At 41.5% G+C, this 17378-nt stretch overlaps 1 protein-coding gene across 1 annotated transcript in view; it reads right to left on the bottom strand.

The window, feature by feature from the left end:
* CACNA1A (calcium voltage-gated channel subunit alpha1 A) overlaps positions 1-17378 on the bottom strand; it is a 368926-nt gene that overhangs the window by 146214 nt on the left and 205334 nt on the right. Inside the window, exons 11-15 of the mRNA XM_084838533.1 lie at positions 13040-13094; positions 11818-11915; positions 11258-11467; positions 8026-8138; positions 5779-5891 (exon numbers count right to left, since the gene is read on the bottom strand). Coding sequence (XP_084694659.1) covers positions 5779-5891; positions 8026-8138; positions 11258-11467; positions 11818-11915; positions 13040-13094 — 589 coding nt within the window. The remainder of the gene's footprint in view (positions 1-5778; positions 5892-8025; positions 8139-11257; positions 11468-11817; positions 11916-13039; positions 13095-17378) is intronic.

Here is a 17378-nt window from a genome sequence, read left to right as displayed (position 1 = left end):
AGGAAGCTCTGGCGTGGGCTGGTCCATGAAGTCACGAAGAGTCGGAAGCGACTGACCGAATAAACAACAACAAAGGCTTACAAAGCATTAAAAACAACAACAACGAGGGAGTGAACTCCAGGGAATTGAGAAGGGAATTGCAAAATGAAGGGCAAGTTAGCCGAGTTTTAAGTGTAGCTGAATTGAAGATTTTTTTCCAACTCAGCTTCTTTGGCCTTAAGTTTGCAATTCCCTCTTTGCTCCAACTGAACAAACAACAAATATTGTTTATAAACAAGCCTTAGAATGAACTTGTACTTTCATGCTGCTCAGGAATTTCCATGTTGTTCTCACATACAGTTATAAGTTGCAGAATTAGTTTGTAAGAAGAAGCAAAAATTGTGTTGTGTACTCTTTATAAGAATTTTTTTAAAAAATAATAAACAAAAAATGTACTGAATTTTTCGTTTCACCTTTCTTATGGAGCCTTTCCGAAAAGCGTAAACCTACCTTAAGATATTTCTAACAAATAGTACCTCTGACAAAATTACATCCCGGGCAACGCCAGGTATATCAGCTAGTTTTATCAATAAAGACATATCCCACAATATTTTCAACCATTCTCCTTTCAAGTCCAATAGTGAATGTAAACCAATCTAGCAACCACAAGTGTACTCAGCACCACCTCATATTTCTTTCTGGGCATGAAATAAAGTAGGCAAATAAGAGGATCCATAAGGATACTAATGTTGATCAAGACTTGGACAATTCTTTTCCAGAATACTTGAGCTTTGTAGCACGTCTATCACATATGGAAACAATCTGCTCTAGTTTTGTCGCAATACCAACAGTTACTATTTTCAGTTTTACAGATTTTATCCTATTTCAAAGGAGTTACAAACCATTGCATTGTCACCTTTAAGGCACAATCCTATGCATGTGTAGACAGAGAAAACATGGGATACAACTCCCAGCATGCTGGCTGGGGCATGCTGGGAGTTGTAGGCCTTTTTTCTGTCTAAACATGCATAGGATTACACACTTATACACTTTTCTCTTAACATTAGATATACAGTATACCAAATTCCAGGCCAAGAAAGGAAAGACCATATTTCTGGAGAAATTTCCTCCTGTAAGTCCTTTTCCCATTTATGTTCATAATATTTGTATGCCTCTAGTGTTGATGCATATAGTATATTTTAGGGGTAAACTTCGTGACTGGATTCAGGATCAGTTTTTCCAAATTAGTCAGATCCCCAAAACATGAATGTTTCCTGACTGACTCAGATAGAAAAATTCCTTAACTGGAAGTATTGAAGTAATGAAAGTTGGAGTTGTAAGGCTACTTAGCTTAATTCTCAATATGAAAGAATGTCATTATTTTCAAAACAGTTGTTATAATGATATATTTTGCGTTTTACCCGTCTGGATCTCTAAGAACTGGACCTTAATGGACCTTTTGGCCAATGCAATTTATCTAAAAAGTCCCTGGAGCAAGTATTTTTTTGGTAAGTTTTAAACCTAACACTGTATATTTTTGTATATTGATTTTATACCATATATTCTCCCTAACTGTATAATAGATGTTTCAGTTCTTGACTAGATTCTTCAGTTTTGGTTAGACAGATACCAATGTTGTAAGCATAGAAATTTATCTTATAGCTAATATCATTTATAGTTATGCAATTAATTTTAGTGTTAGGTTTAATAGATAGTCCAACTGGTTGAATTGATAATACAAATAATATTGCTAACAAGGGACAACCTTACCTTGTCCCACTTCTGATATCAAACATGTTTGAGGTATAACCATTTTATTAAAAAAATCTGACAGTGAAAAATAGATTTTTTAAAACTAGTCAATTTGATTATCGCAGAAATTGGACAAGGATAGGCATTGGATTAAATATTTCCATTCTAGTTTATCAAAGGCCTTTTTGGCATCTAGAAGAATTAAGGCTGAAGGAATGTTATGTATTTTAACATATTCGATCATATTTAACACTTTTTAGATTTTCCAGGTAAGGTTTCTAGATGCTGTAGATCTTCTGAATTGTAGCAGTTGTCTATTGATCTTGGGACTGATCTGCTCCATTAGGGGGCTGTCTTCAGGAGCTAGAGAAGTATATCTATTTGTCACTGCGCTGAGTATCTTTCATAATGTACACCTCAGGCAACTCTAAATGACCATCCACCATCCTAGATTGCTTGGGTTCTGGCAATAAGAAAAGTCACTTTGTCCTCTCAACTACTCTTTGCTTCCCATATGTAAAATTTTAATTCACAGGGTTTTTTCCCCAAAAAAGCCTCAGCACTAACTGATTTTTTTTGGGTATTATTTGCATTGGAAAATCAGTTCTAACAATACACTGAAGATATTGCTATAATCACTCCTTATCAAACTAAAATTACCATTAAAGTTACATAAATGTATTAACCCATTAAACTTATATATGCATGAAATACAGTTTGATGACAAAGGAGACACCCCAACTCCTTAGATCAGGGGTGGGCAACCTGTAGCCCTCCAGAAGTTTTAGCCTACAATTCCCATCTTTCCTTACCATTGTCTATGCTGGTTAAGGCTGATGGAAGTTGTAGGCCAAATCATCTGGAGGGCTACAGGTTGCCCACTCCTGCTTTAGATTAAAAAGCCCTTTGGCTGATGACAACTCAAATTTTATTTATAAAAAGGGAAAGGCAACTTTATACCCCACCCTCTATCTGGCTAACCATCACAATTGTTGTTGCAAGGGATGCAAGTAACAACTAAGTAAGGGAACAATCATATAGTGCTAGACAGCGGCTAGACGGCCACAGGATATGCTGCTCTCCAGAGCCCACGCTCCCAGGTCGGTTCCCAGAAAACCGACCTCCCCCCACTTCCGCGCTGCCTCCGAGGCAGCGTGGAGGAGCCCCATCAGAAGAGGAGCGCAGAGCGGCTCAAAAGAGGCATACCTGGGGGTGTTCCGGGCTGGGGAGAGCGGAACTGTGTGTACGACACATCCTATGTGTTGTAAAGCAGCCTCCTCTCCTGCTCGCCCACCCCCACGGCTAGACAGCCACAATTGGCTGTCTAGCAGAAAAAGCAGGGCAGGAGAGGCACAGAGGGAATGATCCCCCTGTGCTTCTCCTGCCTTGCTTTGGATAGGTGGACACCTCCGAGTTCAGTGGCGGATGCCTATCTAGATAGGATTGTGCCCTAAGTGAAGCTGCTAATGATATTTGCAACTCTTCCTGCTGTGTTGATGCCTACAATTCACTTAAGCATCCTAAGGCAAGATATACATAAGGATTGAGTTGCTGCCAGCATTTTTATTTGATGAATCCTAAAGAGGAAAAGGGGATAGCTATGGAAGACGAAAGGCTGTGGGCAACCCAACAACAGTATATTCAGAGTGCTTTTACAGTCAGGGCCAGAAATATTGGAACAAGGATAACTGTTTTGGCAGCTGGCCTCTGTATACCACCACATTGAAGTTGAAAGGAAACATACCCAGATGGGAGCAAAGTCAGGACTTTCAGCTGTAATTCAAGGGGTTGGCCAAAAGTGGGCACTAACCATTCAGGAAGTACAGCCAGCAGCATACACCCCCCCCCCATTGTTGGTGGCTCATAAGTAATGGAACAAATGGCTGACAAGCAGCTGCATGGCCAGGTCTGGCCTGTTTCCTGGGTACCCCATGACCAATCAAGCAGATAAAAGGCCTGGAGGTGGTTCTGAGTGTAACTTTGCATTTGGTAGCTGTTCACTGGAACTCCCAACATGAGGTCCAAAGAGGTGTCCATGCCAGTGAAGGAGGCCATCACTAGGCTGAGGAAACAAAATAAACCCACCAGAGATATAGCAAAAACAGTGGGAGTGGCCAACGCAACAGTTTGGAACATCTTGAAAAAGAAGGAATTAACTGGCAAGCTCAGCAACAGCAAAAGGCCTGGAAGACCCCAGAAGACAACTAAAGTGGATGACCGCAGAATTCTGCTCCTGGTGAAGAGGAACCCTTTCACAACATCTAGCCAGGTCAAGAACGTTCTTGAGGAGGTAGGCATGTCATTGTCAACATCGATAGTCAAGAGACGGCTTCATGAATGTAAATACAGAGGCTTCACAACAAGGTGCAAACCACTGGTAACGCTCAAGAACCGAAAGGCCAGATTAGCCTTTGCCAGCAAACACCTAAAAAAGCCTGCCCAGTTCTGGAATAAGATTCATTGGATTGATGAAACCAAGATTAACTTGTACCAGAATGATGGGAAGAGAAAAGTATGGAGAAGGAAAGGACCAGCTCATAATCCAAAGCATACCACATCATCTGTCAAACATGGTGGAGGCAGTGTTATGGCATGGGCATGTATGGCTGCCAATGGAACCGGGTCACTGGTGTTTATTGATGACCTGACTGCTGATAAAAGCAGGAGGATGAATTCTGAAGTGTATAGGGCTATAGTTTCTGCTCAGATTCAGCCGAACGCTGCCAAACTCATAGGACGCCGCTTCATATTGCAGCTGGATAATGACCCAAAACATACAGCAAAAGCTACCCAAGAGTTTCTCCAGGCAAAGAAGTGGGATGTTCTTCAACGGCCAAGTCAGTCACCTGCTCTCAACCCAATAGAGCATGCTTTTCACTTACTGAAGACAAGACTGAAGGCAGAAAGACCCACAAACAAGCAGCAGCTGAAGGCAGCTGCAGTAAAGGCCTGGCAAAGCATCTTGAGGGAGGAAACTCAGCATTTGGTCATTTCCATGGGTTCCAGACTTCAGGCAATCATTGACTGCAAAGGATTTTCATCCAGTTATTAAAGGTGATCCTTAAGTTTGAAATGGTGTTGGTTTGTTCCATTACTTATGAGCCACCAATGATGGGTGTGTGTGTATGCCGCTGGCTGTACTTCCTGAATGGTTAGTGCCCCACTTTTGTCCAACCCCTTGAATTACAGCTGAAAGTCCTGACTTTGCTCCCATCTGGGCGTGTTTCCTTTCACCTTCAATGCGGTGGTGTACAGAGGCCAACTGCCAAAATGGTTACCCTTGTTCCAATATTTCTGGCCCTGACTGTAACATAACAGTTTTTATAGGAAAATGTAACTTTGTGGTCACATTTCCCCACAAAGAATGCACATAGGAAGTCATCTTTATCATCTCAGAAACTGGAGACCATATTATAAATGCAGGGATCTACTGATCTTTGTTTATGTAGTCAAAATTCATATCCAGATGGCTTCTTCAAAGCACCTCCGTGTTTCCTGTTTTTTCTTAAACCAATGTGTACTCCAATGGTATTTAACTTCTGCCTCATACTGCTGAAGTTCTGTTCATCCCCTTTTAGACAGGATGAAGCAAACCCTCAAAAATGGATTGTCTGTTTCATTTGTTTGGTTTTTGCTTCCATTCCCACCTCCCTGCCATCAGATGCCTTCTCTGTACACAGAGGACCAGGCAGTTTTAGTTGTGAAAGGAACATCCTGCAGATCCCACTGTAAATATATGCAAAATGTTGCTCAGCAGGATAGAGAAACCTTCTTAAGTTAAATTTTGGACATTTTAATTGTTTCCAAATTATTCTATCTTTTTGACAACATCAGAATATGCTTGTGGGGCAAGCTCTGCTGGTTTCTTTTTAAAAGTGCATAAATACATATCATGTACATACTCTTATGCACCATGGACAAACATACATCCATATACACTTTTGCGCAAGGACACCCTAAAAAACACACAAGTAACACACTCACAGTCCAGGCACTAACTAATTCATGCACATTAATTCTTGAGATGTTGATCTCAAGCAGACTTACTTTGTGACTTTGAAAATGCGCAGTAACCTGAGAGCTCGTAAGACGCTGATCCCAAAGGAGGTGCCAGGCTTTACCACAGCCCAGATCACCTCAAAGATGCTCCCAATGATGACCTGCCAAAAACCAAGGCAAGGCAATAAGTTTAGTGGCACACATCATATAGGCTACATGGGGTGGGACCGTAGCTTAGCAGCAGAACACAACCTTTGCATGGAGGAGGCCTCCCTGCAATCTCCAGCTAAAAGAATCAGCTACCAGGTAATGTGAAATTCCTCTGCCTAAGTCTCCGGAGAACCACTGTCAGTCAGAGTGGTCAGTACTAAGCTGGATGGCCAAAGCTGGATGCTGACCTACCGTAAGGCAGCATCCTATATTCTGGAACAACATTTGAAAAACAAGAACAGCATGAAGCTGTGGTATTCTAAAATGCAGCATGTCCCCTAGAACCAAAGACATCCAGTAACCCATATTCCAGCTCATAAACATACTGCAAATGCAAATATTTTTTGCAGCTGCCACATAAGAACACATTGGATCTGCTCTTTCTACAGTTAGATTCAAGATCTCCAAGCCTAAATGTTCAAAACATAAGACAGGTAGAGAACATCATTACACTGGCTATTTTCATGAGATTTTTCTTCTTTGAAAAAAAGAAAAAGAAATGTTGAAGTTTGTTTAGTTTCTTGATCATCTAGTGCATAGATGGGGAACTTCTGGACTCTGGGACAAATTTGGCCCACCAGATCTCCCTATCCAGTACAGCCCCTCCCCTCCCCCAATTCCCCCTGCCTCAGAAAAGGGAGAGGGGCTGGGAGCTGTGGCCTCAAGGAGCACCCCTCACAGCTGCAGCTGAGTTGGCTTTGCTCCCCTCTCAAAGGGAAGGCGAGGGAGGAGTGAGGCTGGCTCTGGACTGAGTCAGCGCCCTGAGGACTTGGCTTCGCTCACCCCTCGCCTCTTCCAATATGAGAAGGTAAGGCACAGGTGAAACTGGCTCCTGACTGAGCATGTGCCTTGAGGAGCAGCTCCTCGAGGCACTGGCTCAGGGCTCCCCCGCCCCAGCCACTAGCTTTCCCTCATCAGGAAAGGCAAGTGGGGAGGGGAGTCAGATCAGTCCCTCTCTAGGCCTCAGCTGACTGGTGTGGATCACCTAAGAAGTCAAGGGCTCCAATTTTCATCCCTAGCATGGCACACATCCCTATCATCCAGGTGCGCCACAATGGGGATGAAAATACCCCTCCTCCTCTTCAACTGATCTGCATGGATCAGCTGAGGAGGGACACCTGGAAATAGCGTGTGAGTGAGAGTGTGGTGTTTGTCCGTGCACAAATGGGGTGAGTGTGTGCGTGTGAGAATGGTGTGTGTGGTGTGTATGAAAGATAAAATGGTGTGTGGGATGTGTGTGTGCAAGCGTGTGTGTATATGATGTCTATGAGAACAAGGTGAGTATGTGTGAACGGTGTGTTGGGGGGGTGTACATGAGAGAGAGAATGGTGTTCGTGTGTATGGATAGGATGAGTGTCTGTATGAATGGAATGAGAAAGAGAGAGAGAGAGTGTGAATGGTGATGTGTGTGCGCGAGAGAGAGAATATGGGGTGTGTGTATGAATGTCTGGTGGTCTGCGAAGGGTGTGTATGCATGTGTGCACATAAGGTAATGGGGTAAGTGTAAGGGAATGGGATGTGGCTCCACCCACTTTGAGCAGTGGCCCTGCCACTGGGCAATTTATCCTTCAGCCCCAAAATTGTTCCCCACCCCGATGTAGTATCTTGGTTTGTAGGGTTCAAGCTGCTCAAGCTCATGCTTCGAGAAAGGACAAGCTTAGCTTCACTGTGAGAGTATATCCAATGTGTAACTGCACCATAATTGCATGATACATCTCCAGTCATGCAGATAACCAGAAGAGAATGCACTTTTACTCCCAGAATCAAACTTTTGAAGTTCAAGTAGCAGGCCAACAGTAACACCGGCCTCACTTGTAAATCCTGCATTTGTGAGGAGTTGCTAGGATCTTATCTGGACCCTACGTGGTAAGGCAGGTTTAGCCATCCCAGAGAAACAAAGTTTCTGTTTATTTACTTCCCCACAATATTTGGCGAAAAGATGCTCATTAGACAGTTGGCTTCTTTGCCTCTGTTGTAAGGATCCACTTGGAACATGTACCTGAGCATGTGATCTACAGGAGTGGCTGTAGTGACTGATAGTGATGCAGGCAAGAATGGAAGCTCTGTCATATTGGAAAGACTTACAGCACAGTCGAAGCAGTTGAAGGATGAATGAAAGTAAGGCCGCGTTCCGAGCCCATACATTTTTATAAACATTTCGGACATAAAGAGCCCTAAGAAAATGAATTCTGCATAGTCTGAAACAAATAAAACAGGGAGAGGTACAGGTCAGAGCCGAGATTTTTCATCCCACAAAACTAAACCTCCCTCTGCTTTTCATGCCACTAAACCACCCCTCATTAGATACTTTGGGAATTAGATACCTCATTAAATAGGGGGGAAAACCCTCTTTTTGCCTTCCCTTAGTGAAACAAGCCACTATACAGAATAATACGTTATCTTTGTGGGCTTGAGAAAGTGCAGTCTCCTGTCAGAGGCAAATAAGGGTTCCTTGGTGAACAGGACCTTAAAGTTCCCTTAGTCTATAATTTCTCTCCATCAGAGCAACCTTGGATTTCTTTTCCATGAGCTGAGTGACACCAGCAATTAACATCTGCCCTAGCGATAAGTGCTGAGATACAAAAAGAGGCTCTCATCAGAATGATGGTGCTATTCTAGCCCAGCGCAGGCAAGGAATCCTGGAGCAAAACCAAAGCAAAACCCTACAACAGAGTTGAAGGCACAAATAGCCTAAAAACAGTGACCCAGCAGTAACCTTTCTGCCAGAACTGAAAATATAATCCAGGAGTCATGTAATTCCATGGCTACTTCTTTTCATGGAGGTTGGTAAACCTGCAACTGGGGTGTATTTCTTCAGACTGAAGGGGGAGACATATAACTGAATGCTCCTCCAGGAGGAGGAGGACAACAATAATCCTGCAAATAGAAAACTAGCATGGGTTGCTTCCACACTAATGCCCTTTAGTGTTGCTGAACATTATTTTCTCACAAACAGCAGGAAGCAGATTTAAAACAGCTTCCACCTAGTATTTAATAAAGTGGTATATTATCCAGTAATTCCCTTCACTGAGATCTTTCTATAAAGCCTACTCTGCAAATTTAATTCAAAGCTTCCTTCTAGCAGCTCCTGCTCCTTTTATTCTATCTATTTAGTGTGGCTGGAGAATTAATGATGAAGTGCCCCTGCCTTGGTCAGCTTCTGTTTAATTACTGGTTGTCTTTTATTTTGTTTTCTTTCTTTTATAGCAAGGAAACTATGTGGGAAAATCAGTGATGAAGTACTCTCCATCACCACCCAAGTGGAGAGCAGAGGATTACTAATTAAAGGGGAAATCCATCACTAATCCTCCAGCCAGTCTGAATAGGAAGCAATAAAAAATGCAGAAACTTTGAGGAGGAAGCTTTTAATTAAAGGCACCATACTGGACAGACTGATACTGCAACTGCATTGTATTGATGATGGTGGTGGTGGTGATGATAATAAACAACCTGAAATCAAGTCTGGAAAAAAAGGAAGACAACACAGAAAAGACTAGAATGCAATTATTTGGCAATATGTTCATCTGGATTCTCTGTAGAAAAAGAGTGAACAAAGGATTGCAATTGCAGAGAAAAAGGCTGGAGGTAAAAGCAAACTAGCATAGCAGGGAGAAGGCTAGGGCAGAATCCTTATCAATTCCATCTAGTTTTCTACTTGGAGGAATTTTGGGGGCATTTATATTTTGAATAATGTGAGCTTCCACCTGCAGCCCAGTTTACCACCACAATGGGAACCAGGGCAATTTCCATCCAGTTCCGTCTATGGACCTATCTAAACCACAACAAACCTATATTTTTTAGTGATCCCTATCCTTCTCCCCCCGCCCCCACTTGGGAGAGGCAATGACAAGCCAACCAGCTTAGGTCTGTGGTGTAAATACGACTTGTCTTTTCTCCCCCTTCTAGAGTCAAGGGCATAATAAAAAAAATCTGAATTCCTAAGCTCTGCTCCTCTAACTACAATCATTCAGGTTCACATCATATAGAAAAATACGGTAGTGTAAGGCTTATTACTAGGGATCTATCAGACCAGTTTTGCTCATTTTTGTTATGAACTGAAGCTTGAGCAGTATAGACATGCAGAACATTTTAAAACTTCAAAAAAGTTCAAAGCTCAAGCTTGGGGCAGCTCAGGAAGGGAGAAGGGAGAGGGATGAGGCAAAGGGAAGGTTAATGCATATGCCCCACGCTCTGCATGTAAAGTAACAGTTACACAGCGTGTATGCATGTGTAATAATGCTTACTCCTGTGAGCTCTTAGAGTCCTGGGCCAATGAAAGGACAGGCACAGAATGTTGGGAAAGGGGCTGAAGAAAAGTCAGTTGGTGATAGAGGAGGAGGAGGAAGAGAAGCTGAGGAAAAATGTTCTATATATTTTAAATTGTTTTATTGTGTGTTGTTTGGTTTTAATTTTTGTGAACCGCCCAGAGAGCTTCGGCTATTGGGCGGTATAGAAATGAAATAAATAAATAGATAGATAGATAGCCGAAAGGATACCAGAGGGAGAAGAGAGAATAATCTTACAACTCGTGTTTTCAACTTCAAACTTCAAGAAATGGTAAATGATCTTTTTAAAAAACATTTTTTGTTTTGTTTTCACCTTTGCCAGTTTATTTGTAGTACATTTATTTTAAAAGTGTAATGTTATTCCAGTTGCAAGGGAAACTGGCAAACGATTTTTATCCAATCATTCTCAGATTACTAGGCCCCATGGGGACACGAGATTTGCACTAGTATTTCCAAGTATCTGAACTATGAATCTCTCTTAAATAAACACTGGGCAACACTCTGAAAGAGGTAAAAAATGTGGAAAATTAAAAAGGGGGAACGGGGAGAACATCCCATTGAAACGGCAAAGAGAATGCAGAAATGCCTAAAATCTGAATGAGATAAAAACAAAAGAAGGATGTAAGTGGCAACAGATGAGACAAAAGGGATATAAATGCTTATAGCAGATCACCAAAATATACCATCTGAGGAATAAAGCATTTGGTATATACAAAGGTTCTTTCAAGTCAGCATACATTTTAAAACCCCCTACAACAACATCTAGTAAATGATGGTTACTTTAGATGCCAAATGTTTGAGAGAGAGCTTAATTCATCATTATCACTTAATTCATCACTGCCTTGTAAACGGCTATGCCTTCTATAAACCTTCATGACCAAACACAAGAAAATGGACTTGCTATGGTAAAAATGAAAAGAGCTTCCCTGACTTCTATTAGGCAGGGATAAGGAAGAGTAAATGATGGCAAGAGCCCCTTTCTCCCCAGATGGTTCTATTCGAAATAAAGGTTCAGGGGCGCTGGTACTCACAGAGGAAGTCAGATAGCCAATCTGGCTGGTTGTAGTGTACTATAGCAACACACAAAGTGTTGAGAGCTACCAGACTGAGGACTGTCCAGTAAAAGGCCTGAGTTTTGACAATTCGACGGATATAGAAACGTAACCTCCGCTCCTTTTTGTGAAAGAAAGTGGCGTTTTCCAGCTTGGCACTTTTGATGCTGGCTCGAGCAAAGGGTGAACCTGCCAAAGAAAGATAAAAGTTAAGATCAGGAAGGCCTTTAAAGGCACGGATCATACCAAGCTGGTTCAGCTCAGTATCTCTGACAATGACCACACCACCTGAAACACTTTAGGAAAGTCCTGAATTCTGCCTTAGGCAGAATGGTGCTGGGGGTGGATACACAGTGCTGACATTACATTTTGTTCTCTCTACTTGCAACCAGGAATATCAATGAGCACAATAATTCCTTGTATAAACAGCAGTACTAGAAACAAGATCAGAACTCCAATAGAATGGCAGCACTTGCATGTGCCAAAATACACACTGGTTGCAGTCCACGCCTTCCTGCCACCACACCTATTTGACCTACCCACTGAGGAGATGTCAGCCAGCGGGTCATCCGCTTCCTCCGGGTTCAGCAGGTCTGTCTTGCTCTTCTTGATTGTGGCCCTCCGAAGAGCTCCAACAATAGAAACATGGCAAGGAAAACACATTATCCTCAAGGTCCCTTGATCAGATTCATCAGTTCAAAGATAAATATTCACTTAGCATAGCAATTCATACAAGCTAGACTCTCTGCATCTAATGCTCTTTTCCCATTCACTTAGTTGGGAGAAAGTGGAAGCAAAGTAGACAAGATGCTCTTTAGATGCCCAGTTCACTCCAACAGTGACTATTTATTTATTTGATTTGTATCCCGTCTTTCTACCAAAAATGGCACTCAAAGCAGCCTACAATCACTGATAGAAACAATAAACAAATACATTAAAACATAATAAAAAATAAATAAAAGTCCAAGTTTTGAGGTCTGAGGTCCATCCTAGATGTTACACATAAACATTAAAACACACACCCTCTAATAAACTGTTTATGGAAAAGCAGCTTTAGGAGTAGGCAGTTTAGAGGAGAAGACAAGGAGAGAGGAAGATTTAACCCTTTCTCTGTGCACCATTTTCCCACTCTAAATCACACACACACACCCCACAGCTTTTCTTCCTGCAGGGTTCAAGATGTACGTAAGGATAAACATACATCCGGAACCCTGCAGGATGCAAAGGATGTGTGTGATTTAGAATGGAAAAATTACAGTCAGGGAAAGGGTTCTTTCTCTTCCTCGCTCGCTCGCTCTCTCCATCCCCCCCCCCTCTCTCTCACACACACACACACACACACACACAGTCATTTTTCCACTCTAAACTGTCCCTTCCTGAACCTTCCTTTTCCATAAACAAAGCAGCTGCCAGGATTTTAAAATACACATTTACATTTGGCCCTAGCCTCATGGCTGAGTTGGGATTTTAATCCAGGGCTCCAAGTTCAACATCCTATCCACTTGACCACACTTGTGTAGACAACAGCACCCTCCACAACCACCATCTTCTTACAACATTGCCCCCTGCTGGGATAAACCTGGATTTCTGTTTGATTACTATTAGTTTCCATGATCATGGCACAGTTAACTACAATGGCTACATTCCCATCGCTTAAATTGAATAATCCCTATATAATCCTTAGTTAATGTAGATTAGACTGACATACGAATAGGTCTATGAGCTTACATGACATACTTTGTGGAAGATGATGGCTTACCATCGAAGGGGTGATGAGGTTCTCCTTCTATGTCATCTTCAGCCAATATCACTTCTTCTATGAGAAAAGGCTGGAATTAAACTAAGGATGGCATTAAACTAAGCAAGATCAGGTAGACCAAACCTGACAAACAAGGGAAGGTTAACTATAGAACATGTTTGGGAAGAAAGCCACACAAAGCAATCCACATCTCAGCTAGTCAAAGGGCATTTCTACACCAGCCTAAAATCCTGCATTTAAAACGGGGCTTTCTGCTTCCATTTTAAATGCAGGATCACAATGACTCCCTTTTTCATGTGCTTCCTTTCCCCCTCCCCTTTCCCGCTCCTTCTCCCCATATCTGAGTCTTCCATTATCTTTCATTGATCTCGCTCCTCTTCTTGCTGCTTTTCCTCTTTTCACGGAGGGAACTCAAGTGGAACACAATGGGGTAATTTGACAGCTCATTATCTGCGATCTATTTAAAAATGGAACAAAGGGCATTTAGTGCAGGAGATGCCTTGGATGATCACGGTGTCATGTAAAGAGCCCACAAACTTCCACGAAGGAGCAATCTCAATCGCAGGATAAAAACTCTGTGTGAAGAAAGCCAAAGGGAAGCCAGGTGGCCAAAACAACCTTAGTTGGGTAAGACCCCGATGAAAGGAAAAGTAGCTTTTTGCTCTGGTCTTGTGGATGTTTTCATATATAGATGAATACACACCACAGGATTTCTCTTGGAGTGTCTCCCCAGGATTCACATGATATCATTATTAAATTTTTATGTTGGTCATAAAAATATGAATTGAGGGGGTGACTTCCCACTCCCTATGCTGGTCAGATCCAAGACAAATGGCAACTGGTGCTTTGCTACTTGAAAGGAGAACTAAGCACAGTGACAGATTCCCTGGTTGGTCAGTTGCTATGGAGGGGGCAAACACAAGGCCCAATTCATTGACATCACTGTTCTTCCCACGTGGGCTGTGCTATTTGTGCACAGCCTGTGATTTCCTACATCTGTCATGCAGAGACAAGGGTTCAGCGCAATCTGTGCAGCTTATTGGAAAATGGATGCCTAGACTGTACAGACCTTGCACAAACAAAGCTCTGTGCAGAGCAGACATGCCCTTTGCTGTTCAAGGGTCCCTTCAGGTGTCCTATTGTCACAGGGACCATGCTCACTGATTCCATCACTAGGCTCACTAAATAAACACCGAGCTCCGCATAGTACCTACAGGTTACACTCACACTACACAATATACAGGTAATCAGTAATCAGGATCTCCTGCTTTTTGTTTGCATTTCAAAACAACCATGTGGGGCTCATAATCTGATTGGGAAAATGATGTTTTATCCTTACAAGTAAGAGAAAATCTTTCTGAAATTAAATATTGAGCTGAAAGTTTCAAACAAAAATATTTTTCAGGACAAAACTTAAAATGTCCCAAGCAACTCTTCAATACCACATCAGTAAAATCCCAACAGCAAAACCACAAGTTGGGATATTTCTTAAAGCCTGAACTCTTTTTAATGTAATGCATAAAATCATGGTTTTATCTGACAAAAGCTTCATTCTGGGAAATAAATGTACACCGATCCTTATTTTCTTCGTCTTTGCGTGGTGGTGGTGGAGATAGCATTAAAGCACTTTTTAATCAATGTTGTCTTCCCTGCAGCTCAGAACCTGGCTTAATGCACAGCTCAATCCATACCCATGGGGAGATGCAGACAAAATTGTAGGAGTTTCTAATGGGGCAATGATATGAGGTCACTGATTCCAAACTATTTGGCCTCAATTTAGAATAATAAAGTTGGAAGGGACCTCAAAGGGTCATCTATGCTCAACTTCTGGTTAAGATGGCAGCATAGTTGGTTGGTCACATTTCGCCTTGCTCCTGCATCCTCTGCCTCATTAGCCTAGTAACTGCCTAATTTTCTGTCACTCGTGAAAAATTGTTTTCTCCTTCTTTGCTAATCACATGTTGTTGTTTTTTGTTTGGCCTGATGGTGACAAGGAAAGCTAGAAAGGGGAAAGTAGTCCTAACTTCCCCCACCCTCCACTGCTGGAGCAGCAAAGGCTCTGCCTGGAGAAGAACCTGAGGGAGATGTTATGATACTATTTAGCGTTATAGCTGTTGACTTTAAGACGATTAAAGACTCCGTAGTAACGTTAAAGGAGTCTATTGATGGAATAATAGCGAGACGGGATCTTTTGGAAGCTAGAATTTCACAGCTGGAAGATAAATCTGGGGCTTATGAAACTGTATTGTCTGCTTTGCAGAGATCTAATCTTATTTTGAAGCCTAAGGTAAACAAGCTGGAAAGTCAATCTTGTCGTTGTAATCTACAAATTATTGGGATGTGTGAATGGGCTGAGTAGGGCCAACCAACTGCTTTTATGGAGTCTTTTTTGCATGAGTTACTGGATTTGCCCGAGGACTATTAATTAGATATCGAACAGACACGCCGAATCCCAGTCCCCCTCTCTTGTATTGAAGAAAGACCTCATCCGTTCGTTGTGAAGTTTTCAAAGTTTTCTGTCAAGTACTTTATTTTAAGAGCTGTGAGAAACAGGAAGGAAGAGCTGATATGGGGAGCAGATAAGAGGCAAATAATGATATTCCCAGATTATACAAAAGAGATATCAGAAAAATGGCACACTTTCATTAAATCTTGAGCAGTGGCCCGTGATAGGAATCTGCAGTATTTTATTCATTTTCCTGCTGTCTTGTTTAGAATGGAATCAGGTATGAAAACGTTCAACACATCAACAGCAGCAGCAGATTATCTCTATGGCATGAGTCCAACTGCTAGGGTGGAGGAAGGCTGAAGCTGTCCAAGGTTTTAAAGCTTCAAGGTCTTTTTTCTCTGTGGGTGTCAACATGGAATTCTTTTCCCCCACTTCTTTTTCTGACTGAGCTTGAGTTTGAGACATTTACATTTCAGAATAGGAACAGCCTGTATATGCGTGTATACATATTCTATGCATACGTATGCCTGCATATATTTAAATACTGGGCATTAAGGATGTAAAACTACGCTTGGCTTGATCTTCAGTTGTTGTTGGCAGGGGGAGCAGTGCAGGCAAGATATGCTGCCATCTGGCCTGGAGGTATGGGTTTTTTTTCCTTTCAACATTTTTTTTTCTTTTTGGACTCTTTGGTCTGTTTTCAGTTTTTTATGGTATTCTTTTAATTGTTGTTGGGGAGTAGAATATGGCTGGTTGTTTTTTGGATTCTTTTTTTCTTTTCATTTTCCTTTTTTAATGTAAGCCTTATCAATCAATTCATGTTTGTAAGCATCATAATTACAATTTTGAATATTTTGATTATGCAATGTTGGAGCTATTTGTATATGGTTGTTTTGTGGAGATGGAATGCTTTAGAAACATAAGAGAAGGAACAGTAGGTTATCTTCAAATTCATATAGTATATGGATTTCATATATGTGAGATTTTTGCAAGGCTGTGCATATGTTGTAAATAGTAGCAAGGATGAGATGGTGAGTGTAAATAAGTGTTTTAGATACATAATTGGTTTTGTTATATTCTTCTCTTGGCTGCTTCTAATTAGTGTATTACTATGTCCTTGAATATTATTGCTTGGAATGTTAGGGGCCTGGGTACTCCCAACAAATGAAAACAAGTGCTTTCCAAACTTAAGAAGCTCAAAATGAATGTTGCTCTGTTTCAGGAAACTCATCCTTTGGTGTAAGACAAAGACAGACTTTGCAAAGTTTGGGTAGGAGAAGTTTATGCTAGTGGTAATTCTAAGAAAGCTAAAGGAGTGGTCATACTTATACATAAAAAAGCATCCATATTGGTGTTACAAGTAATATCTGATCCAGATGGATGTTTTCTTATTTTGGTGGTTAAAAATACAAATATAGTAATTGCCATGCTTAATGTTTATGGCCCTAATTTGGATTCGCCTGTTATATTTCATGAGTGCCTTAGGGCACAATCCTATGCATGTTTAGACAGAAAAAAATCCTACAACTACAAGCCAGCCATGGCTGGCTGGGGAATGCTGGAAGTTGTAGGACTTATTTCTGTCTAAACATGCATAGGATTATGCCCTTAGTCACCTGCCTACTACTACTTATGATAATTTGATAACTGGTGGGGATTTTAATGAGATTCTGGGTCCAGTTTTGGACAGGTGTAATCCCCCTTGCAAGTTTCAGTCTATAATCCATTCAACATTGAAGGCCTATGAGTCTGAATTAGGTTTGATTGATGCATGGTGTATGTTGCATCCTTCGGGGTGGGATTATACTTTTTTTCAGCTGTGCATCAAAATTGTTTTAGATTGTCTATTTTTTGGTCTCTTCTCCATTATTTCAATATGTGACAGCATGTGA

This window comes from Heloderma suspectum, chromosome 2 (genome assembly GCF_057233095.1).
Source record: "Heloderma suspectum isolate Gila_16-S chromosome 2, 16-S_ref, whole genome shotgun sequence".
In the NCBI taxonomy this organism is placed as follows: Eukaryota; Metazoa; Chordata; class Lepidosauria; order Squamata; family Helodermatidae; genus Heloderma; species Heloderma suspectum.
This window is presented reverse-complemented; position numbering and strand designations above follow the sequence as displayed.